General features: G+C 34.8%; 1 protein-coding gene across 2 annotated transcripts in view; it reads left to right on the top strand.

Annotated features, from left to right (window-relative positions):
• The window catches only part of ctrip (E3 ubiquitin-protein ligase ctrip), a 94,962-nt gene that overhangs the window by 24,697 nt on the left and 44,891 nt on the right, over positions 1–25,374 (top strand). For both annotated transcript variants that reach the window (XM_085951403.1, XM_085951402.1), the window contains exons 2-4: positions 18,136–18,678; positions 23,925–24,484; positions 24,884–24,991. In XM_085951403.1, coding sequence (XP_085807529.1) covers positions 18,623–18,678; positions 23,925–24,484; positions 24,884–24,991 — 724 coding nt within the window. In that variant the 5' untranslated portion in view covers positions 18,136–18,622. The remainder of the gene's footprint in view (positions 1–18,135; positions 18,679–23,924; positions 24,485–24,883; positions 24,992–25,374) is intronic.

Here is a 25,374-nt window from a genome sequence, read left to right as displayed (position 1 = left end):
AAAAATTTCGAAAAAAAAACAAACAAAATTTTAGAAACCCAATCCCTAATGAACTGTCAAAAAATTCTCGGTGTCCAACTGAATTCAGGAGTGGTGTTGGTCATGGCTGGGGAGGGCTGACAGGGCTCTAGTCTGGGGGCCCGGGTTGTGGGGGGCCCGGCGTGTCGGGTTGACCAGATAAGTGAGATAAACACACATCATAAAGTAGCTTTAATAGTAAAAAAAGTCGCTATTACACTTCATGGCCATGAACATTTTCAATTACTTATATAATTGTGCAATATATTTTTTGATTATTACGTGCCGATACTCGACAGCTTCGTTATTAACTCTTAGCACTCTCTTGGCCAGACAGTCTGGCCCGAACGATTCTAGTAGGGAGCTCACGTGGCCAGGGGGTCTGGCCCAGAGCAGGTATACATTTACTCCCTGATTTATCAAAAGCGCAAGCGAATTCTACAAAATATTATTGTCAACAAATGTAGTTAAACATTATAACATGCAGGATAAACCATCAACTTTACATTAGTATCAACCGTTGGGTTGAATAAATTCATGGAAAAATTGATGTATCTATTCACCTGATTAAATATTTTCATTGTCAAATATTTTTGAGACAGTCTGTCGTAATATCCTATAAGGGGCGGACTTTTAATGCTTTTCCCACTTACAGTGACCATATTTGTTTGTATTATGGGACTAATTTTTTCGCCTTGTAAGTATATTCATATTTTTAGATATTGTTATTGTTATTTATTACAAACAATAATTTCAACAGTGTCTAATCAAACTTTGTCTAAATATTATTAACACGTGCGTCAGTTCTTAGTATTTTTAAAAATATAAAAGGGTACACATTATGTATATTATGCATAATTTTGTATTTTGAATATTCCTCAAAGATAGAAATTACCCAAAGGATTATATTATTTTATTACATGCCGTTCGCCGAAAGAGATTAAGCAGCTGGGATTTTTGAAGAAGTGTAGTTATCCATTGTTGACAATACAATTTGAAAGTAAAAATAAAATTTTAATGTTCAATAATTGCTAAAGCATTTTATGGTTATCTAAGTAGATATATTTTGGAAAAAGGATGAAGTAAAGTAAACAAAATGATGTGTAGGTATTCTGTAAACAAACCCATCGCTGGTGATTGAGAATTTTTAATATTACCTACTAATTAAAGATATATATTATTATAATCTTAGCATTGGTGAGTGGTGACATAATTTTCGATGTTAGTTAAATTTGTTCAAAATAAATATACAGTGTTGCTTTTAACTAACAATAACATTTCTATAATATTTTCATCACAATTTTACATGGCTTATTTGAGTTTTAATATTATAGATAAGAACATAAATATTATGTATCTATAGTTTGTGAAAAACTCAAATAAATCATGTCAAATGGTGATATCGTACACGGTATCTCGTAGATTTTAATTAAAATATCAATTGGATTTGAAAAGTCTGTAATGGTAAGTAGGTACTTAAATGCATATACTTACCTCCTATTCACCTATTGACTATGATTTTTATAAATTATGAAAACCACTTTAAATAGTAACTACCTAATTATTATTTCATCCAATTTAAATCGGTCTGAATTATACATTTTGTAAAACTATCAAAATAAATAGGTATGAATGGACAACTGATATAGTAAACTGTTTCTTTGAGAAAATATATATTAAAACTCTACGCAATCAATTAAATAACAATAGAACATTTCAATAGCATACTACTTGAATGCAAATTATTTAATTTTTTTTCAGTTTATAAAAAAAATGCAAATCCACACCAACAAAATAAATTTGATTATTTAAATTTGAGAGCGTTAGTACACATTTATTTCAACCTTTTAAATAAATAATAAAAATCATAAAACCTCATATTAATTAACGTAACTGAGCTCAATTAAGAAATATACTTACTGAAGTTTCATGATTTATGTTGACAATAGAATATAATCAATCTATATTTAATTATAATTGGCAATAACATTCATTTTAACGATAGAGATTAAAAATACAAACGATAATTAATATGGTCATAATTTATAAAAATATCAATAATAATTTACAAAAAAATTAAAAAAATCATACTTAAATACTTTTAAATTATAAAAACTCCGTATAAAAAAATATATATGTCAATATATCCTCATACTCTTTGTTAAAACTTTATAGACACGCTGTATTATTTTGAGTTAAACATTGCGCAATGATGGTTCTTCCGTAAAAGAGCATTATAAATATAGTTGTACTAAATAAAATCGTATAGAGTAACAAAAACGCGACGTAAAACACGGTTCAATCTCACAGTATGAGTCTGTTACGCGGAGTCTGTAATCTATTTCGTCCGCGCAAAAGCATGTTGAATCAAGTCAAAACACCAAGCGCGTAATATTATTCCAAATAAAAACGATTTTTTGACATTATATCAGCTGTTTATTAATTAATCAACATTAAATTTTGATAGGAATATAGACCATAAAATGGTCTATCTGATTTACTTAAATAAGATAAGAAAAAACTCACTCATTTTATATGATGAATTTAATAGCGTAAATATTTTAGTTTTTTCGCTCTCCTGAACATTTGTGATTTTAGACTTACACCGGTTTTTCCTGGGGCCGTCGAATTATGATTATTTATAATCTTAGTAGGTACTTTCTTACTTCTTAAAACTTTCAACTTCAGTATTGTCTCGACCATGATCGTAAATACGTGCGTCTAGAACGGTTAAGAAATAATTGTCCAACAGAATATAATCTATTGTAATTATTATTACATTCTAATAAATCCAGTTTAATTAATATAAATTCGTGTTTAATGAAGTTCATCTCGCCGTTCCATAACAGTACCTATTAATAATAATCATAAATATCTACAGTAAATAACGTGATTAAGAAAATAATTAAATAACAATCACCATGGAAAACACCAAAAATAACGATGGTGATTATTTCGATACAAGTGACGACGAAGATTTGTATACTTTTGATAATATTGATTTTGATGACGTTGAACGTGTATATAATCGAAATTCAGGAAATGGCGAAAATAGTCATAGAGACGCGGATAGTGGAAGTGTCATTATCGAAACCAGCGATAATGGATCGTCCAGCGAAGAAAGTGAAGAAGAGAGTTTGATCGGGAGGGCCGTTAATTATCATAATGATACAGATAGTGAAAGCGATATCATCCCGCCCAAAAGAAGGAGAAGTGCATATCTCAGCGATGATAGTGATGAAGAAGATATAAGACCTTCGACACCCATCAATCCAGATACCACCAACCCAACACCCGTTAATCCTACCACACCATGTAACTCAACGAAAACATGGTACTCATTGTCTACTATCATTTCACCTAAAAAAATCAACTTTTCTATCGGAAATAGAATAGTTGGGCCGAATATACCAACAAATTGTTTGGAGCCCATAGACTATTTTCAGTTATTTTTTACAAATTCCATAATAAGTAAAATTGTTGAAGAAACAAATAAATATGCAACTTCCAAAATTAAAAGAATTAACCCAGGTAATAATTCGATGTGGAATTCGTGGGAAAATGTGGGCGATGAAGAATTTAAAGCCTTTTTAGGTGTTATTTTAAATATGGGAATTCGACCGCATCCTTCGCTACAAGATTATTTCTCCACGGCATTTACAGCGTATTCGCCATTTTTTCGATCTATTTTTAAGAGAGAGCGGTTTCTTCAGATATATTGGATGTTACATTTACATGACAACCAGGGAATCAACCGCGAGGATGGAAGTCTTCAAAACAGAATTAACAAAGTGGATATGTATATGAAACATTTGGATGAGAGATTCCGTGAACACTTCTTTCCGGGAAGAGAAATAGTTGTTGATGAATCTGTCGTGAATTTTAAAGGGAAAATTTGTTTCATGACGTATAACCCAAATAAGCCGACTAAATGGGGTATTCGTTTATACGTATTGGCTGATTCGAGTTGTGGTTATATTTATTCTTTTATTCCATATTACGGGTCACTTACAACGGAGAAACTAATTAGACCTGATCTTCAATTTACATCCAGAATAGTTTTACAATTGTATACACATCTATTGGAAACTATTCCGGAAGCAGAAGGCTATCACATGTATACCGATCGGTTTTATACCAGCCTACCGCTTTCAGATGAACTATTAAAGTTGAAAACACATTTAACAGGGACGATAATGACGAATAGGAAAAATTTGCCGACAGCCATAAAAAAACCAAAATTAAAACAAAGTGAAGTATTATCATATGGAAGTGATGACACAATGGTTCTTGCGTGGAGAGATAAAAGAGTTGTGACAATGTTAAGCAATTGGCATTCTAACGAAACACGCCTAGTAAACCGAATCAAAAGAGGTGGAATAGAAGAAGAGATTGTTAAACCAGAAGTGGTTATTGATTATACTAAATATATGGGAGGTGTAGATAGAGCAGATCACTATACTTCAACATACTGCTTCCTAAGGAAGACATTAAAATGGTGGCGAAAGCTCTTTTTTTGGGGTTTAGAAGTTTCGGTGGTCAATTCATATATTTTATACAAAGAAAATAAGAACAAAAACAATGAAAAACCATTGAGTCATCTTCAGTTTGTAGATAAGCTAATTAATCAGCTGGTCGGAAATCATAGAGAAGGATTAAAAACAAGAAGAGGAAGACATTCAATAGATCCAGAACAGCGGTTAAATCACATCAATCTACATGTCATTATGCCTGATATACAGAAAAAATATAGGGATTGCGTTGTTTGCGGTTCTAATAGGAAAGAAAATCAAAGAAAACGAACAATGTATTATTGTAAAACTTGCGATAACAAACCGGCACTTCATGTGGGCGAATGCTTTGAAAAATACCATACTTTAAAAAAATATTCTGATTAGTGCAAAGTTACATTGGTTTAAAGTTTAAATCGTAAACTATTTTCATTGTTATAACAACATTTAAAATAAATATCATTAATTAAGTGCATTGTAAATTTTATGTGTTAAACACCGTGTATAGTGATCAAAACTAGTGGAATAGCTTGTTTATACTTTCTACCCAAAATAAATATCATTAATTAAGTGCATTGTAAATGTTATATTGTGTTAAACACCGTGTACAGTGATCAAAACTAGTGGAATAGCTTGTTTATACTTTCTACCCAAAGATACGCCCCTTTTACGTAAGTAGCCTATAAACAAATCAATACCAGACGTCATTTTGAATATTACAGCCAATAAATAGTTTGCATGCGAAAAAATTTGCAATGAGTCACAGGATAAATAAAAAGAAACTGCTCCAAGAATTTAAGTACCATTTACGGTTATATTACCTGTGTTCTGAACTATGAACATAATATATTGGTAATTAATAGATGACTATACAACATATTTAAAGCATACGTATTACTTTTAGTAAATTTAAGTCCAATAAAGCATTTTTTTTTTTGCGAATCGTACCAAAAACCCATTGCATCAGTAATGGTCATACGAATCGTCAAACACGGTGTCCAATATGTAATGAAGTTTTTTTTTTAATATCAAATTTAGAAAAATGAGTTTTTCTTGTATATTCAGGTACTACAGACAAATTTATTGACATTTTCACTCGCTGTATCAGTATTAAGTTATTATTGAATATAAACATCACAAGTTTTCTACTTTAAACTTCTACAAGAAAGTTCCGAATTTAGATCAGAGTAGCTAATACGTTTTGAAAAAAAATGATCAGAGTGGAAAAGGTTAAAGTAGATGTATTAAAAATCGCCAATAATTCACTGTATATGTACCCTTAATTTGAACTAAAACACAATTTGAAAAATGTTAATGTAGTGTTTCACACTGCCTTTAATCTTAGCGGTAGGTAGGGGGCCCGCCAAATATCCTAGCCTGGGGGCCCGTTTCAGGATGTGGGGACCATGGTGTAGGTACACCGAGTGCAAAAGACCGATAAACGATAAATTAGGCTGTGAAGAAGAAAAAGAGCATATGGGACTAATTTACATTCTCCTCCTTGCCCCCCCCCCCCCCCCCCAATATTAAATCCTGGGTGCGCCACTGCTTATTGGTGTAATAATTAGATTCATTTGCGAAAATTCGCGTTCACGTTCACTTGAAGAAATGGTAATAGAATTCAATGCATATATATCAAAGTTTTTCATGATATGTATGTCTTTTCATATAAGATGATTCAGGAAAACTAACTTGTACCTACCTACTACGTAAGGTCGAACATTATAACTGAGAATGTCTCAGGAGCAGTTACCCAAACTGAGGTTGCCATGCATTCAAGTGTGCTTTAACCGAATTTATATGACTAGTCAAGAGTGGCCATGAAAGAAAGGAACACATAAGCAAAATTAAAAATTTTGGTAGCTCATACAAAGCTGATAATTATGAATTATCTAACGAAGTAAAAACATCTTCACGTTGACAGTTTATGACGCCGCAAATTTTCTAAATGCAACAAATTGGCTTTTGTGTGACCAGATCGGGCGTTTTACCTTTTTTCTCTTTATTTCCTATTTTTTTTAAATTAAGTAGGTACTTCAAAAATTATCGTTGCTAGTTTATTATTATATAAAATCGCTGAAATTAATAAATAGGTACCTACCTTAACAATATAAGTTTTAATGAAAAATTTTATGTGTTTGTTTGTGGGGGGGGGGGGGGGGGTGTAAATTTACCACACCGGCTGACGGGTGACACCAACACTATTTACGCCACTGCTCAAATGCGTTGATGATACGCACACACACAATAGAAAAATTAGAGGTGGTAACATTGCTAGCAGTGTATTAAAATTGACTGATGAATGTTTGCTTTATTTTATCAATATACAAGTAAACAAATGAGAAGACGGCTTAATGTAAATGCTAACATAAATTTCTCAAATGGTTTCAGACCATTCGTAATAAAATATATTACCATGTGCATGCCTACTAACGGCACGTATCTACATACGAGGTAGGTACTCGTACCTATTATTCATGCGAACTAGAATCTAATACAGATGACAGTTATTTCGGTATCGCACGTTGTTGCCGCTAGAGGCAGCACGTCCTTGACGACTGTATTTAATTTGAAATTAGTAAATAACATAATAAATATAAATTAAAATATTAGGTTAAATATATCTAAAAAGTAAGAAAAATATATTGAACAGGCCCACGTTTTCGCTTGATGCAATTATTGAAAATTGAACATTTTTATTTTTCGTAAAAATCGATTGATTTTAGATTGAAAAAAAAAACATTAAAACTATAATTAATTGACAAAAGAGATTCACTAGTTCCAAGAAAACTTATTAAACAACATTAAATCGATAATTTTGTTTCAAGAAATTACTTGGAACAATAAATATTTATTTTAGTAAAGCCCTTATTTTTAGCCGTTTTTTCAAATTTGTCGCTTTCTCTTTGAAATAAAAAAATATATTTTATTTTTCCCATTGTATTTAGATAGGTATCTATCGATTAAAATATGTTTAAAGCTTTAATTTGATAATGAATTTCTATGCCTCTCCCCCTTAATGTGTTCGTCGATCCAGCGGCTTTTATGACGTGCTTGTGGTTGTATATTGTCCGTTCGGTATATTGTACGACTGCATTTGTCTAGCGGTTCCACTCGCTGTGCGACATATCCATCCCATTACCGTTTCATCATGTTGTCGACCTATGTCACATCACGCATTCTCGTCTCATTATCCATTGTCTCTTCTGTGGTTTTGCCGCGTTATGCCGAACATGCACATTTCCATGCCACCCTTAGCACTCCCAAATTTTTGCAGTACAATATACCAACTTCTATAACGAGTCTACGTCACAGGTCACAGCGCTGCACGAGCTGACACTGTTACATCACGTGATCTTTGCGTGTTGACTTGTCTTAGCAGATACTCTATATCTTGACACTTTAAAGCTATATTTTCTGTTTCACCTCGCAACACTTCTGCATTCGACATAATTCTGCTTCCGCTAAGGTTCAGGAATTTTAATGTTAATAAAACTCCACGCGATATCGAACACACACTGAATTACGGTCTTTAGGAATGTAGTAGCGGTGAAAATAAATGCGGGGGGAAGGTTTTAGTTCCAAAATCGACATGGTGACGTAGAGACTCGGAATGAAAGTAGCATTGTACTTTTTGTTTTTTTTTTTCGATTTCAAATAATTATGTCGCTCATATAGCGTAATATAACAGTGTTGTTAGTATGACAAAGTGAACGTCACGATTAAACGCCAACAGAATGGGTCTTGGATACGGTCTGGAAAACAGGAAATTACTACTCTTCACTGGCATCATTTGAACTTACTGTGTACTGACTAGGTATATATTGTTTAGTTTATTTGGCTTTCACTTCACTCTATAATCGATTCTCTCCAGCGAACTAATTATGTTTGTCAGATTGACTATTATTTACTAGAGACGTGCGTCACTGCGCCTAAAAATAAACGCATGTTTTATATTTCATTTTTGTCTACGCCTCTGGAGTTTTCTACGTAACTTCGTTGCTTCGGTATATTTTTAGTTTTCATAAAATGTTTTTCTTCATAAAAAGGGTAAATTTGCACTTCCAAGATAGTCCAAGAATTAAAAGAGGGCTTTATGCATTTGTAGCTGATGAAACGGTGTTTCGCGAGGCTATCTCGGTCACTCTCGATCCATTGCTGGATAAATGCCTCTTTGCTGTCTCCATTATTGGTCGTATTCAGAAGGACCAATGTTTTTAGGTATGTAGTAATCATATTACCTATAGAGTTTACCAGTGACGTCCCGTGGGGGTAGGCAGATTGAGCGTAGCTTGGAGGCGGCAGCTACTCGAAGGGTGGCAAATCGATGAGAATCATTTTGAATCTATAGAAATATGATACTTATCATTAATATAGATATAATCAAAATTATTTTGATTACATGTTGTCCAATAATATCATAGTAAAAATGGTATGAAAATAATAACTCTTGTGTATTGCTAAATGGTACAAACCAAATGTGTTAGAAATTAACCAAATATAACCTCAGACTCAGGTCATTTGGGTGGCTAACTTAACTATATTATATTTATTCGCTTTTATATCTAAATTTAATTTTGTATGTTTTAGTGGTATACATTTTGTTAGTAATTTATCCATACAACACATTTCTTAGATATTGGGTTCATGAAAGGATGATAAAAAATACTATATAAAAAAATGGGGCGGAATTTTTTCTAGGGACGTCACTGGAGTTTACACAATTACATACAATATCAAAACATAAAAGTGGGTACTTTTTCCTGAACATGTAGAGCTCAGTTTTAAGTGCATACAATATATAGGTCCTTTTTGACTTATACGGAGTGTAAATGCGAACTCTGCTATTCTTGGCTGTTTTGACATGTATGTCCCTAATAATTAACCATCTAAGACATTGGTAATGCCAATTGGGCGGGCAATAGCTGTGTTCAACGAAATCAATTCGAATATTGATATATTATATACCTACCATCTACTTCAGATGAGTTTTGATGGACGTTGTTTTATAGATTCATAAAATGGTGACTATTGAGCTCATTCGGCATAGTTTCATGTAGTTTGTAATTTATGTATATAGGTATTTACTCTTAACACTGTTTATCTAATACTATTTATTGTTTTTATGTCATGTTGCGAATGTCTTGAATTTGTAATCTGTGAACTTCACTTATAGGTATATAAATAAACAAATTTTGATCGAATCGTCCTCTTTTGGAGCATTTTGAGCATATTCAATGCACTCATCGTAAAATTATTATCCCACTGTGCGAGGGCCTACTACTTTAAAGCGCGAAGGTTCACACCTTCTCTTTCTCTCACTCCTGCGACAGGTAGTGACTGATGGAATTCTAATCAAGTGATACGATGACGCCATGTCGGCTTCCTCGTGGTTTGTTTGAAAACGACACATGTACGCTGGTTAAGGAAATAAAATAATATGAATGGTCAATGCTTCCGCTTTAAAATATAAATTAAATCATTATTATAAATCTTAACGTAAGTAGGTACATGCTTTTTACATGTTCACAACTCGATTCGTATGCGATCGATGCGTTGGACATGCCTGGCATAAAGAAACATTAATTCTCGGCCAGTAGATAAGGCAACACAAATTAATTAATATTATAAATTTACAACCATAACTATCGATGAAAATATTCACAGTGAAAACTTGCTTATGCACGTCACGTGAACAGCTGACGTTGGAGTAGGTATACATTATTTTCTTCGGTAGGATGAACAGTACATAAATAAATAATAATTGATAATGGCGAGGGGTCATTTTTATTGTCAGGGTGCTGGCTGGATGTGTGCGGCGCGTGTCGGGTCGACGACCCCGCAGCTGTGTCCTTGGAACTTGCAGTCCCCTCTGTTTTCTTTTCTGTCTTCCGTGTTTTCTTTTCTTTTCCATGCACACATTTCGGTCGTAAGCGCAGTGCCGCCGTATGACGCAAATTTTTCACTAAACGCTAAATCTGAATTACGCTACAAGATTATCGGCGCATCTTCGGTTCAACCGTGGCGTATCCATATACACCGGCCGCCGTGTGACGCTCCGTGGTGTCGCAGATTTTGAATGGCGTGACTTCGGTATTTTAGGGTTTGCGATTTTGGGAAATGCTGGGAATGCAACGATTATCTGATGGATTATTATTTCATCATTTATTTATGTTTATTTTATTAATAGAAAATGGGTTTTTTCGAGAAATACAGAAATATATCTCGATGTTTTATAAAAAGGGCGAATTAACCAAAATGCTATTACATTATCGCCAATACACGAGGATTTTTAACTTTTGACATTTATTTATTAATTACCAATTGATGATTATAAATGTCTACCAAGTTTATAATAAAGTTTAGAAAGAATACTTCGCATTCGCATTTTACCCGTAACACTAAATGATATTCGACCTTACGATTATCGTTTTTAAGTAGGTACTTTCATGTGGAGATACAAATTCGCTGTTTTTACACAACAAAGCTAGTGAGATAGATATTGTTTTTCATTAAAATCTCAATTTCGCCAAAATGGTTGATTCGCCCTATTTACAAAACACCGACGATATAAAAACTGTACAGCTGTCCGCCACTTTTCCCCGCGCAGGCGTATCCCCCCCCCCCCCCCCGTCTTGTGCTTACGATTCCTACGGCGGATGGGTCGAGAGGCGTGCGGCGGGGTCAAACGCAACGTATAGTGGTTTTTGTCGACGGACAGTATTTTATTGTTGTACACCAGTCGCGAAATGATGCGTAATCCACCGGCGACCAATACGTGCGGCCGGCAAATGCACGATGTACTATGAATTCTTGGATCATTATTTTTTCATTGGAATTGTTTCTCTATCGAGTGCAAGTCTAGAGTGTTTTTGTAATTTTACTGTTTCAATTGCGATTTTTTTCGACGTGGATTGACGTCAAGTGAATTTGCTTCACCAAGCGTGAAAAATGTGTTTGGGAGAGGAGGAGCATCCCTGTCTCAAACGTGTCAATTCTCTTATCGGATTCTCTGAAAGTCCAGGTTTCAACACCGTATAGGAATATTGAAAAGGGTTTTTTTGATGCTGCGATGCCGTGAGACGATTCATAGTATTAAGTATATCAGGGTTGGCGAACCTTTTTACGTATGCGTGCCAAAATTTCCCAAATATTATTTATCAACTCTCTGATGTGCCAAGCACTTATATCGAAAAAATAGTTTTTAAAAATGACGATGTTCTAGATACCACTCTCATTTCTCATTTCGGTCCACCAATTTTGAAGCTGTGTCTGTCAGAATTACTACTACTAGCTTTTCACCAAGGTTTTGTTCCTTGTTTGGTGCAGTCATTTTTTGTAGGTAGAAATGAAATTATTTGATAATGTATGAATTAGTTTGGTTATTTACGCACAAATTGCTCCGACCGGATGAGGCATTCTCTCGCTACGTGGTCTCAAGCATCATTTTATATCGATCAAAATTGACTATTCGCGGCGTGGCATTCCCCGCCGCCTGATGAGGCTAGTGCGATAATATTATATGTAACGCGTAAAGTCTATGGACCGACCTATGCAATTATATATTTAAATTAAACGTAATGCTTAAACTTGAATAGGATTTGCCTGCTATATTTTATATGATGCGATCTGTTATATATTATTATTATAGGTATTTTTCTTTCCAAACGCGTGCCATATGTTCGCCACCACTGAAGTATATTATGTTTATTATTATTTACTTCTATTGCACTGTACACAGCAAAATTTTAAAATTTGTAAGTGTTTGTGTGAAAACAAATAGTACATGGGCATTTTCGCCAAAGTTTGTACATGTTTGAAATTTGGATAATATTATTTTTTCACTCAAATTAACCATTTTTATATAGCTAGCAGATTCCTTGTTTTTCAGCAAAATATTGATTAATACAATATTTATATCATTTTTTTCATGACATTGGGCATAATAAGTTTCCGTTCCGTGACTACGAAACTAAGCTTATAAAACATGAATGAGACACTTTTTATCACTTAAAAGAGCTCTATTAGATTAAAAAAAACATACACTTAAAAATAAAAGTACAAATAGTCAAAAAATATTATTGAATTTTAATTCTTGGGCACATTTCGTTCCACTCCGTTACCCTATGTCTATAATGGCAGAGCATTTTTCCTTTAGTATTTGAAAAAACCAATCAATGTTCGTTCTGCTATTTTTTTAAAGACAGTAATCACTTTTACTAAATTTTATTGGAAAAATATATATGTTTCGTTATTTAATAATCAAATGAAAAATAGTTAACGTTCAACTTTTTTGGGGACATTTTCGGAATAGAACGAAATGGTAACGGAGTGTAATTTGTAAAGCTAAAGTTACATGTTACCATAAAAACAAATTTTTGTTTTATGAAATTTATTTGAATTTTTTGATAGTCAGATATATATTCAACGTGCGTCACAATAACAAAACAAATCAAACTTAATCACTAAAATAGACATATTTTATAATAAATTTCACAATACTTGTAAAATAAGGTAGGTATTAATTTTGACACACTATACATTACCATAACTTTTATTTGGCATTTATATTATTTGTAACTCAGATAAAAAATATTTTAAAGCAAATTAAAAATATATGAAAAAAATTAAATCAGCAAGGGATTCGGACGCGAGTTTCTAGCGCGGCACGGAGTATATAACTTTTACGAAAATAATTACAGTCGAACTCGGTTATTACGATCTTGGACATAGCGAGATCTCGGATGTAATAAGGAAACATTAGTTGACATTTGGTTTATGATTTTCGCCATACATTTAATTTATTCACTGTTATAACGAGCAACTTATCGGATATACAGAGCTAAAATACTGTTAATGTGTCGATCGTTTTAAAACATTTCGACCCTAAGCAATAAAATCCGATTGGACAGGATGCCGCCGGGGTCGGATTACGTTTATGACACTAGTAAAGTGTCTAAGTACCTACCGTATTGGTGTTTCGCCGACAATAATAATAAGTATCCACGCATATGGTTGAAAAATCCAAGGTTTGTGAAGTTCGTAGGTACCTACCAGAGTTTATTACAATAAACAACTTCTTTTGTAGTTTATGAATGCCATGCTCGTTTCGGGGATTTTTACGATGGTTTCCAAATTTTTTATTTTCGACTTTTTGTGTAATGTGACATGCTCATTTAAAAATACCTATTCTCTGATATAACGAGTAACGCTTATAACAATCAAATTCAGTCGGTCCCATCTTCCTCGTAATAACCAAGTTCGACTGTATGTTGTCTTGAAATTTACTTGTATTCATCAACATAAAATGTAGCTATACAGGTTGATTGTAATCAAGACGTACTTTTCTGACATTTCGCGAATACCTACAGTTCCAGGTATTAAATCTAATAGGGTACACATTTCTGTTAAACGTGACAAAAAAATACTTTTTCATACATTTTTATAAATTTCTATGCCTAAAATGTATGGAGAAGTTTTAAAATTTTGGTGGCGTATAACAGAAAGAGTATGACAGAGCCAGTGCTTGTCTCGCAATTATTTCAGTCTGGTGTTTTTTCTTTTCCTTCTGTTGTTTTTGTATATCTCCATACTTTTATCTGCGCTAGTTTTGCGTATTCAGACATATCACATACTTTTTTAATCTTTATTATATAGTCAGGTTATTTTCTATATTTTTAAATGAAAATATTTTTGTTTTTCATACGAACAGACAAAATAAAACTTTTTATAATCTATGAAGAACTAAACACACAATGTAAACCCAACTTTATGCATTCCATTTCGTTACTTTTACATTCCACATATACGTTACCACCAATATAGTTTCGGAGTGGAAGTAACGGATTCTGTTTTAGAAGTGGTTGAAGCCAAAATTTAGTTTAGTTTTATTGTTAAACCTGCGATATGTTTTATTATATCTGTAGTATGAAAGATAAGCTCCATATGTATAGTATGTGAAATAGAAATATGTGATTTCTTACCTTACAAATCGTGGTAACAGTAGTGGAACTTCTTAAATGACCAACCCAGAAAGCAACCTGTTCCGATAGCGATACCGACACACACCAACAATTTAAATTGTAAATGGCGATCAGTGTTATACAAAAGTGTTGCTACATTAAAAAAATACATATTTATAGTGGAAATTTTTCGCCTTCATGCTAACTAAAATCATGGTAACGGAATGTGGAATTCCACTTTTTCAAATATCCTGGGACACACTTTAAACGTGATTTTTTTCAATATTGGTCAAAATTTACGGAAAAACTGTTTATTTTCCAAAAATATACAATGTAAGCTGTTGAAGACACTACGAATTTAATTTTACACACTCAAAATTAATGACGAAATCAGACTTTGTTTATTCGAATTTAGGAGTGGGACATGGTAAAAACACACTACCTTTCGATCTAAATAATCAATTAAAAATATATAAAGGTCAGACAGTTGTATTTAACTGATCGAATAAAGTAAATTAATAAATTTGCATGTTAAAAATACATAACTTTCCAATATTCTATAACATAATAACTATGAAAAAATCAATCAAAGTCATGGGACATGCCAAAAATGCAATGTACAAACTTTGGCGAAAATGCCCACATGGATTAGGTCCAAGTTAAGCAGACAGACAAAGTTACCTGACTTTGTAAGCAGTGTGTACTGTGCACGATAAAATTCAATAATAGTAGAACATTTTTTACTATGTAGATTGTTAATACCTGTTTGCATCTGAAGCATAAGAACGACGATTCGTAATTATTATGGTTATAAATTTTTCTGACATTTTGATGAGCTTGCTGGGCAGGTTTATATTAAATTTTATTGCAGATAAAAATATAGATGCGTCGATGACGTCATTCACGTCTGTGCTCGGTTCACATCGTTTCGATTCGTCAGCTGTTTACAGCTTTATTAATGCTATAAATTATTATTTATTAATTAAATTTGGTTGTCATAATTGGCCATATCTAAATCAACACAGGCACGCGGAATACAATGCATTTTAATTATTTACCAGGTGAGTCGGCCATCTAAGGCGTAATCGAAATAATATTAAATTCTTGATAATTAGAAATTTTACATAACTTAAAAAGATTGTCTAAAATAATCGCCCTATAAAGTTGTTACCTAATCCCATCATCATTTTTTTATCATTTTTTTCTTTTATTTTGTTAACTGTCAATTCATGGTGGAACTGCATTGTATTGTTGTTTTTATTTAATAAAAACAACAATTTTTTTATCGTACTTATTCCACTTTAATTAATATATTAGGACCGGTTTCGTCCGCCTTAGTGGGACATTTTCAACTATTAAATTAAATTAAATTACTTTATTAAATAAAAACAACAATTTTTTTATCACACTGTATAAGAAAATTTCTTGCAATATTATGTAAAAAAATTATTTACACAATTACTTAGCAGATAATTAAGGTAACACCCACGATGGCCTGTGGGTCCCAGGTTGGAATCCTGGGTCTGCGAAGTAGTACACATATTGTTTTTCAATTTGTGTATGAGTCAGAGGTTTCCATGACAAAACAGAACACAACAAAACAGAACATGATAAAACAGAATATGACAAAACAGAACAACGATTAATATAACTATGACCTTTCAGGAAAAATATAAATTTAATAATATTGAAATTGTCCTATCTCTATTATGTTGATGGATTTTAATAGCAGAGATTTTCAATACGCCATAATAAATCAAATTATATACCTAATTTCGGCATTACTAATCGCTAGAAAGCCTCAAATAAACTTAACTCGGTGTTGCCGGGGCAAGCTTAGGATGGGTTTGGGTCGAAATCCCGAATGGCCGAAATCCCGAAAGGCTGAAATCCCGAATGCCGAAATCTCGAATGCTGAAAACCCGAAGGCCGAAATCCCGAAAAATAATTGAGAGGGAAAAGAAATGCTATTTTGTCTCTCCTGTAAAAAAAATGCGCAATCGTAACACTTATTTTGAATTGCGCGAATTTTACAAAATGTATGATTTTGTCTCTTGTAAAATATGCGCAATTCAAAATAAGTGTTTAGGTTGCGCAATTTTTCGCAGGAGAGACAAAAAAAACCTATTTTTTCTACAAAAAAAGTTTTTTTTGTTTCCCTTGTAAAATTTGCGCAATTCAAAATAAATGTTACGATTGCGCAATTTTTTCAGGAGAGACAAAAAACTATTTTTTTCGTGATTTTTGATTTCGTCAGGCACCCCGATTAATATTAGCTAGTGCTCATACAGGTCACATTGAAGTTATAAAGAAAAAGTATGAGACACTTCGTAATCGAGTGGCAATAGTGGTGCATGATTATCAAAATCAAACAGATAAATTGAGTTATTTACGCCAAATGGCCAACATACAGTGATTACATTATACAATTTTATATACTCTACATATAAAAAATGCATTATTTTCAAAATGTTCTGTTTTGTCCGGTCACCGAGTCAGATTATGGACCTAATAGGTTGAGCAAGTGGCTAACATCGATTTCTCGTAAAAACAAAATCTGTTAATACAAACCTCAAGGCCTTTATGATCTTAAGGGTCGGATATGGTCAAAAAAAAAGCAATGGATTCATCCAAATGGTCAAAAGGATTTTTAAAACCTTCCAATAAACCTGTTTCATCCTTTGAACATAGTATAATAAACGCACTTAAAATTTAATTAGGTAATAACTGCGAACGAGAGCTCTATTTTCATTTGATTTGTTCACATTTTATGTCATCTTAAGACTTCAAAATAATGTTTTTAAATTGAAACTCGCAGATGGCCGCTCGCTCCCGCTTTTCAGGTTTCACAATTTGGAAAATGTTAAATTATATTGTATTGTAGTATTGTACGACAACATCTTCTTGGCTACGCTTCTAGGCGCTGTTGTCTACTAAATGGGAGGAGCTTGTTAGTTTATAAAGGAATTACGGGTAAAAATGGGCGGAGCATGTTAGTTCACAGTTTTAACACGTAGCCAAAAAGATGTTGTCGTACTATAAGTATAACATGCTTTTAGTAGATTAGCTGATGATTTAAGAAATACACAAGGTTAAGGTAATCAAGTAAATTTAATCAACTTCAAAGTTGTTAAATTATACCCAACCGATTTTAGAAATGAGGTCTTCTTGTTCTCAATATTAGTGATCCATTATTATTATGCCAAGAAAAATATATTGATAATTGTTAATGTTTTTGGTGTTTGCCAGGGCAAACTAGCCGAATTAGATACGTTGCTATGAAAATATGTACCTAATAACACCATTGCACATGAGTTGGAGGGATGTAATCCAATATTTGGGATAAAATTAATTATATTAGTACCTGTGATTTGAGGTAGACAAATTCAGATGCATGATTAATAATCGAAAACTGCAATTTATCTCAAAATTATCGCTCGTGGACTTATTTGTATTGCGTTGTCAAGCCTTCAAATAACAAACAAACTTCAGCATATAGTGAGAAGGGAGCGAAATCTACCCCTGCATGACCCCTCGCCTTGTAGATATCCGTTTAATTCTCCCGGTCTTGTCAGAATAAATACAAATATATTTTTAATATATCGTCACATTAACTGATTTTGCTTTCTTTTTTTTTTTTACAGATGGTACACAATCAGCATTGAAGATGTTGTCGTACGGCAGAAGAAATGTTCACAGGGTCTCGGCTCGACCCATCTCGGTTCCACCGCCGACCTGATATATTGCAATTCACAATTTACTCCATTGCCGCTTGCAAAAAAGACTTTCAATTATAGATACGAGAAATCAAACAGTGACTAAACTGAATTTGACTTGTTAACGGACTGTGTGTTCTTAGACACTCGTTATTTTAACAAACTTGGATTGATTATAGTTTGTTATCTGTGTGATTCAATTGAAATTGCAAGTGTCGAGAGTCATCGAACGTTTAATTGTTCGATATCCTCGCAAGAAGATAGGCAGAGCACCGGTGATTGTGTTATCGGAGTGGAGGCAAAGAGGAGTGTGCGGAGGTGCGGTGGAGGGGCGCGGGGCAGGGGCGTGGCATGGTGTGCGTGGCGTCTAAAGCGCCCGCAGCGCGGGACGACGAGCTCAGACCATCCGCAGCCTATGGCCGGCGAACAGGACGGCGGCGAATCTGCCACAGCGAGGGAGGTAGCAGCCAGGTGAGGATCAGAATTCACTCCCTTACCGGCTTTTAATTCATTTGGCTCCAAATAGTTTGACCATACTGTGGGTAGGAAACTCGCGACCTCTTGAAAGAATCCAAATTTCCATTTTTTTTTTTAAATTAGTAGATACTTACATGGTACTTTAAAGAACAATGTACGTTTTGATTCTTTCAACCTGGAAAGTTTCCCCACCCCTAGACACCAAAAAGGACCTTTATAAAATGATAGTTTTAAAATATTAACTTCTTTGTTATTCAATGAATAATTCACAAGATTTAAGAATGTTTTCTCAAAGCCTGGCTGTTTGTGATTATTTCTCTTCTATTATTAATCACACTGTTGTTTCGCTACACTACTGTCATTGGGCCTCATGGCTTATTTTAGTGTTACAAAGGAAATATGGTATATATATTTAAAAATGGCCGGAATTCGATGTATGTAGGTTTGAGTCCTGTGTTGTGCAAAACTGTCGTAAAAATCGAATGACAATAATGAAAATCCTTGATTAAGAAATTCTTGATTAAGCCTCAATGACATTGAGCTGCTTGTTGGCGAATTTACAATCTGCTTGTAAACTCACCCAGTGTCATCATCGAACAAGCTAACAAGCAGATTGTAAACAATCTACCGAGAAAAGTTGAAAGCCGTTCAATTTTACAGGTTACATGCTGGCGTGTGGGCCTACTGCGTCTGCGCAGTAGAGCGATGGTAGCGACCTCTCGGTAAAAAAACTAACTACTCAATACGTCCTGTCAAAATAGTACCAAAAATGACAGTTTCAACTCGTTGGCTTGTTAGCTTATGAGCGAGTGGAAAGTTTTGTGTGTCATATCACAATCGCACTAGCTGACTCGCCCGCTTTTAAATTCACCAACAAGCAGCTTGTAAAGTAGCTCAATGTCATTGAGGCTTTAGACAGTGCAGTGCTCTCATATGTCACTAAAACTACATTCTGCCATGCGAAGTAATGTTTCGTGTTTACTATTGAGTTTCGCCGACTCAATTATAGCAAAATCAGAATGAAAATTCCTAAAAGAAGTTTTGGACAGCGTGTCCGAGAATGGATAACAAAATAAGATTCCATTTTTACGATAATCATTTGAATATACACAATTTGAAAACATTTCTGAGAAATATATAACCACCAGAAAAAATTCTTTTATGACACCCAGCGGGATTTGAACCTGCGCCCTTCGAGAGTTGCGCCCATGTGTCTGACCACTAAGCTATAGGTACATGTCATATCGAATTGCGATGAAGTTAACTAATGTTTTTACAATACTCTGAAGCGTTTTCTAAATTAGGCTACTTATTGGCAATCAGCTTTTGTAGTTTAAATCAAAGTACATATTGAATTATCTTAATTAATAACCAGCGCCAAGATCACTCCAAATTTTAGTTATAACCAGTGGCGGCTCGTCCATATGCACTGCGGAACTGCAGCACCCCCAAGCAAATTGAGAAAAGTGTAATATTAGGATATACATAAATTTATGTATATTATATGAAAATATCAATATTATTTAAGCGTGTTAAACTCCCCCGCGCACCGATACATCCGATAATAATTATCATATACCGCGATGAAAGTGATGCATTGTGTGATTTCATGCAGTACCATTTTCGATAGAATATTCTCGAAATTGGCGAAGGAGGGGAGCAGGGCTCGCCGCTCTGAGCTTAGTCTGGTACTGCCACTTTGGCAGTATTTTCGTGTTGCGAACGTTGTTGGGTACAGCAGCTCTGAGCTACACACGGTGCGAGTCGCGGTATGAGAGCAACTAATAGATGATGGACCTTCTTTCAAGGAAAAAAGACAGAAGAATCAATTTTATAATGAAATAAAAACACTTATAATGTTTAATTTTAATAATCTTGATGTTAATAGTAAAATATAATCCAAATAAACATTTATTTTTATTTTTAATCAACCGCCCCCGCCAGATATAATATCCACGAGCCGCTACTGGTTATAACATACTTGCACTTGCTAATGCTTTAACTAACTATTTTTTTATATTTAACAAAAACTCCACAATGTGACATTCTTAAATCTTGTTAATCATTCACTGAATAAAAAAAAATTGTTTGTTGTATATTATTTGATTTTGGACTGAATATTTCCTGGATCAATCCACTCCAGCCAGGTCCCAGCGCCTATTTGAATTTGATAATCTGTAATAGGATTCCTGACATTTGACACATAGCAGCAAAGCACATAATAGTGTAATGCAAAGCCTCATTGAAATGTCATAACATGGATCAATATTGTTTCACCACTCACTGCTCACTACTTACTTATTACAAATTCTTGCCTATTTGGCAAATATCCAACATAATTGTCTTATTTTCGATTCACCGATGTTCAATTTACATAACCAGCATTTTCTGTTGACTTACTGCATAAATGACTTCATAAATTTACCGGGCGACTGATGTGTCATTAAAATTAAAGTGAATTTGTCATCGTAAAGAAGAAATTCGTATTTCAAAGTAGTATCACTTCCGGTCGAATTTGGGAGGGAAAAAATGTGTAGGTACACTCCCTCTTGATTGTGTGGGCGTCCGTAGACATTGTCTGTGGTCTGGTAGTCTTCTGAGCGATAAAAAATAACACGGTGATGGTTTGAAGACAATGGCGAGGTTTATTGCTGAATACAATTACGGGAATATTTGAATACTAGCTATTAAAGTATTGATCTTCTAACGAATCTGCCGATAAAGGACATCTTATATTTCCTTCCTAAGACAGGCATAGAAACATTTATTGATTATTATTAGCATTAAATATTAAGTAAGAATGAATATTATTTAAAAATGATGAGTATTATGATGAGTGACTATAAAATGTTCTTCCGTGCTAGAAATTGTTCGCAATCGACCCTGCCATACTACTACGAGTCCACCCGAAAATGTTTCCAGCCTCAATAGGTATCCAGAGGAGACCTCCCCCAAATGGTCAAATTTGGGGTTGGGGGGTGACAGTAGTCTAAGAGGCCATCCATAGACTAAAACTGTATGCGGTTTAAAAACGTGTCATACTAAACTTCGAGCATAAATCTAGACTTATAGGTCAACCGTAGACTGAAACCGCATGTGGTTTTAAACCGTGTGTCATACTAAACTTATGGTCTGTTCATGGAAATATATTTTACACTCATAAGGAGATTGACAATGGTGGCACACTTTTGTTTACCTTTGGAGCATTATAAACATTATATTTTCTCAGAATTCTTATTGTTTCTCTTGTTCTGCAGAATTGTTGTTGGCCATTGAGTCCATCCCATGTATCCAAATAAGCATTTATCGATAGGTTTCTGCACAGATGTTTTGTGCATGTCCAGTTTTGTATGTTTTGAATAAATTGAATTTGAAATATTCGAATCAATTTAAAATCAATTGCAAGATGAACTTTTGGATGAAATATTTATTATCTTCTCAAATACAATATTGTTACGGCATAAAAGTGACACACTTTGTTTTGTTAAAAATTAGACACCCAGTAGTATCTGTGCATACTAACTAACCCATCGTTAAATTGTTAAAAATGCTATGACTACTTGATTATTCAAACCACAGATTTAGAGATGGGCATTCTGCCCACTACTTCACTGCAGGGTGATTGCTTCTATTGGTGAAGTTTTATTTTAATGTTTTTTTAAGATAGTTTCTACTAAAAGTATGTCGATTGTTTGAAAGAAAATATTAATTTAATTAAGTTAGTTGGATATCAAGGATGCCAAGCAATAAGGGTAAGGAATGGAACATCTGGTCGCCAGAATAATTGGTTGCAGCACTGTCGAATGAAATAAATAGACGTTTGTTACGATTTTATACAGAAAGTAGACGAGGAATTTTAATCAGTTTCTATCTACTACTTAGTAGTTTTATTTAATTCATTTTATTCTTAACATAGTGTTTTTTTTATTGCGGATTGAGAATTATGATGCCTGAAGCTTTATATGAATATACAAGAACTCTCTTCTCACCAAGCATAACATAATAATGTAATAATTTAAATATAAATAATATTATTAAGATTTTAATTTTCTATTTCGATACAGTGGAACCCCGATCTACCGTTCTCGCATTAATCGTTATCCCGTATGGATCGTTCATTTTCGAAAGTCCCGCCAAACACCCATAACAACAATGCATTGCCCGTTCCCCGATTTATCGTTTTCCTCGATCTATCGTCTGAATATTATGGTCCCGTCACAAATATTATCCCGATTGACCGTTTTTGTTGAATATTTTTCATTTCGCTTTCGTAGAATTGTTTATGATTACAGACTATTACAGACCTTTCAGTCGCGTCGCTTTATTTGCACAGGTCGGTCAACGCTCAGGCTTACCTCGCATCTCGTATCACGATTTTTTATAAGTCACAACTAAAATGCCCCCTATGAATAGAACTATAACACTAGCTGAGAAACTGAAAATAGTTCAAGACGTCAAAAAAATCCAGGAGAAAAGCGAGTTTTTTTTTTTTTTTAAATTCATGTATCCCGCATTTATCGTTTTTTTTCGAGGGTCCCTTTAGAATCAGGGTTTCACTGTGTATAGAAATGAGTTAAGTCTTAAGATACATCACTATCTAATGGAAATATGTTCGCACCGTGACACAAGTAGCAGGGAACATATTGTTTTAATCAAAAAAAAAACTTCTATAAACGTCGTGTCGTATTCTATTCCACAATACAGGACGTCAATGGACGTTCTGTCGTCACATCTCACAGAATACGACGTTTATAGACATCGTGTCCGCGAATGTGTTAAATATATATTTTAAAAGTATTCACGAATGTCTATCTTTATTTTTAAATTTCATTAGATTGCGTGGTGCCCAGTTGTCCCGGCGCCGAATTGTCCTAGGCCCAAAGGACATTTGGTAGAAAATGAGTTATTTATGGGGTTAAAATATTTAGAATGTCACCTCAAAGCATCAACGTCTCAAACGTCTCAAAAGTGTGTTACCAAGAGTTGGTCAATGACGGAATGACAACTATTTTTTAGTAAGATAGTCAAAACCAGTAGAATTCTTTTATACTTTTTGAAATTGATCCCCAAAAGCTACTTTGCACTGTTGATTTGTTTATTTTTAATAATTTATTTGTTTCATACAAAACCGGTTTCGTTTTATGACGTTATCACATAATTTAATTAAATTTTCTTTCACCCATGTCTTTCCAGAAATAACAGTAAATTAAATTAATGTATTGATTATTGTTGTGTTACAGAGAATCTGAGCGTTTGGGTTTGGGCGCGCGGAGCAGGCGTCTGGGGGGCCGCAGCCGCCGCGCCACCCGCACCCCCTCACCGTCACCGTCTGCCCTCCCGTCTGCCGCCTCCCCGCGGCGCCGCCCACCGCCGGCCTCCCCATCTCCCTGCGTGGCCCACCGCACCCGCTCCCGTACCCCGCGTGCTGCGTCCCCGACCGCCCACGGCTCGCTCTTCCCGCTCGAGGACCGGGACTTCGCCTACTCCCCCTTCAGCACCTCCACCGCCACCGACCAAGCCGCTGACTCAGACCACTCCCTCTACACCCCACTGCCCCTTTCCCGCCGCACCAGGCGACGCCGCGGACAGAACGCGCTCGCCAAGCGGGCCGCCCTGAAGAGGCGCACCATCTCCACCAGAGGCGGGACCGATAGGGACGACCAGGGGCCGTCTCCCACTAAGAGGCGGAAGGAGGCACCGCCAGTCGCTGGCACTTCGTCGGCCAAGGACAAGAGCCCCGAAAGAAGAGAATATCCTCTGAGGAGTGGCAGGAAGATTCCTCTCAAGAGAGATAGATCCGGTGAGTTGTTCATTTCTAGGTTCGCAACATGTAATATGCCAAGTAGTAAATAATAGGTTTTTTAAGTAGGTACGTAGGTAGGTACTTTTGAAGTAGGTACACGTGCGGGTGTGCTGAATTTTGTGTTATCAGTGAACACTATTCAATGCTAGAATAGGACTACTGGTCTATGCAGGACAGTCAGTGGAGTGAGATAAATACTTATTGTTTTCAAATGTCTACAATCCTATGTAGATCTGGACTGCCTCACTAAGAAGTTTCTTAAAAGATTGAAATAAGAACTGAATTTGCCAGACCCGGAATTCGAATCGGACACCCACGGCTTTATAAGCAGGCGTAATACATAATATAGTGGTGTAAAATGATAATTTACAGTGAATCTGGTTTTTTTTGTTGTAGTAAGTTCAACAGCGAGCGAGGCATCATCAGGTTACAGTGGCCATTTGCGTCAGATTGAAGAGAAGCATCTCAATTCGGCTGCTCCAACATCGCCCCAACCTTTACCAGGTGAATAATTCATTTGCATCGTCTTTCTTGACTGTCAAGCTCTTTCCGCTTGGCAAAATAGAGACCCATGGATGCTTGTGCGGTGAATAGCAGAATGCCAATAACTCGGTAATTTAATCAGTTGAAAGAGGGGGCTGCTCTAGTCTATCTGTCCTTGAGTCACTGTGCCATCGAAAATAAAAGGTCTCTTCTCGCTTAGCAATAGCAGACACCACCTCATGACATGCAAACGATAGGAGAGATTCCAGATTGGCAAATAATAATTTGGGTGAGTTAGTATCACCTTGCCGGACACCTCTGCTAATAGGGAAACCTGTAAAATGACAGAACACGAAACATTGGGTTACCTTCTGGGTGAGACTAAAAGTTTTAAATTGAAGAAT

Source organism: Rhyacophila brunnea, unplaced genomic scaffold (genome assembly GCF_057557595.1).
Source record: "Rhyacophila brunnea isolate RB1 unplaced genomic scaffold, BYU_Rbru_1.0 scaffold_24, whole genome shotgun sequence".
NCBI classification, from domain to species: domain Eukaryota; kingdom Metazoa; phylum Arthropoda; class Insecta; order Trichoptera; family Rhyacophilidae; genus Rhyacophila; species Rhyacophila brunnea.
The sequence above is the reverse complement of the archived record's forward strand: the minus strand, read 5'-3'. Positions and strand labels throughout refer to the sequence as shown.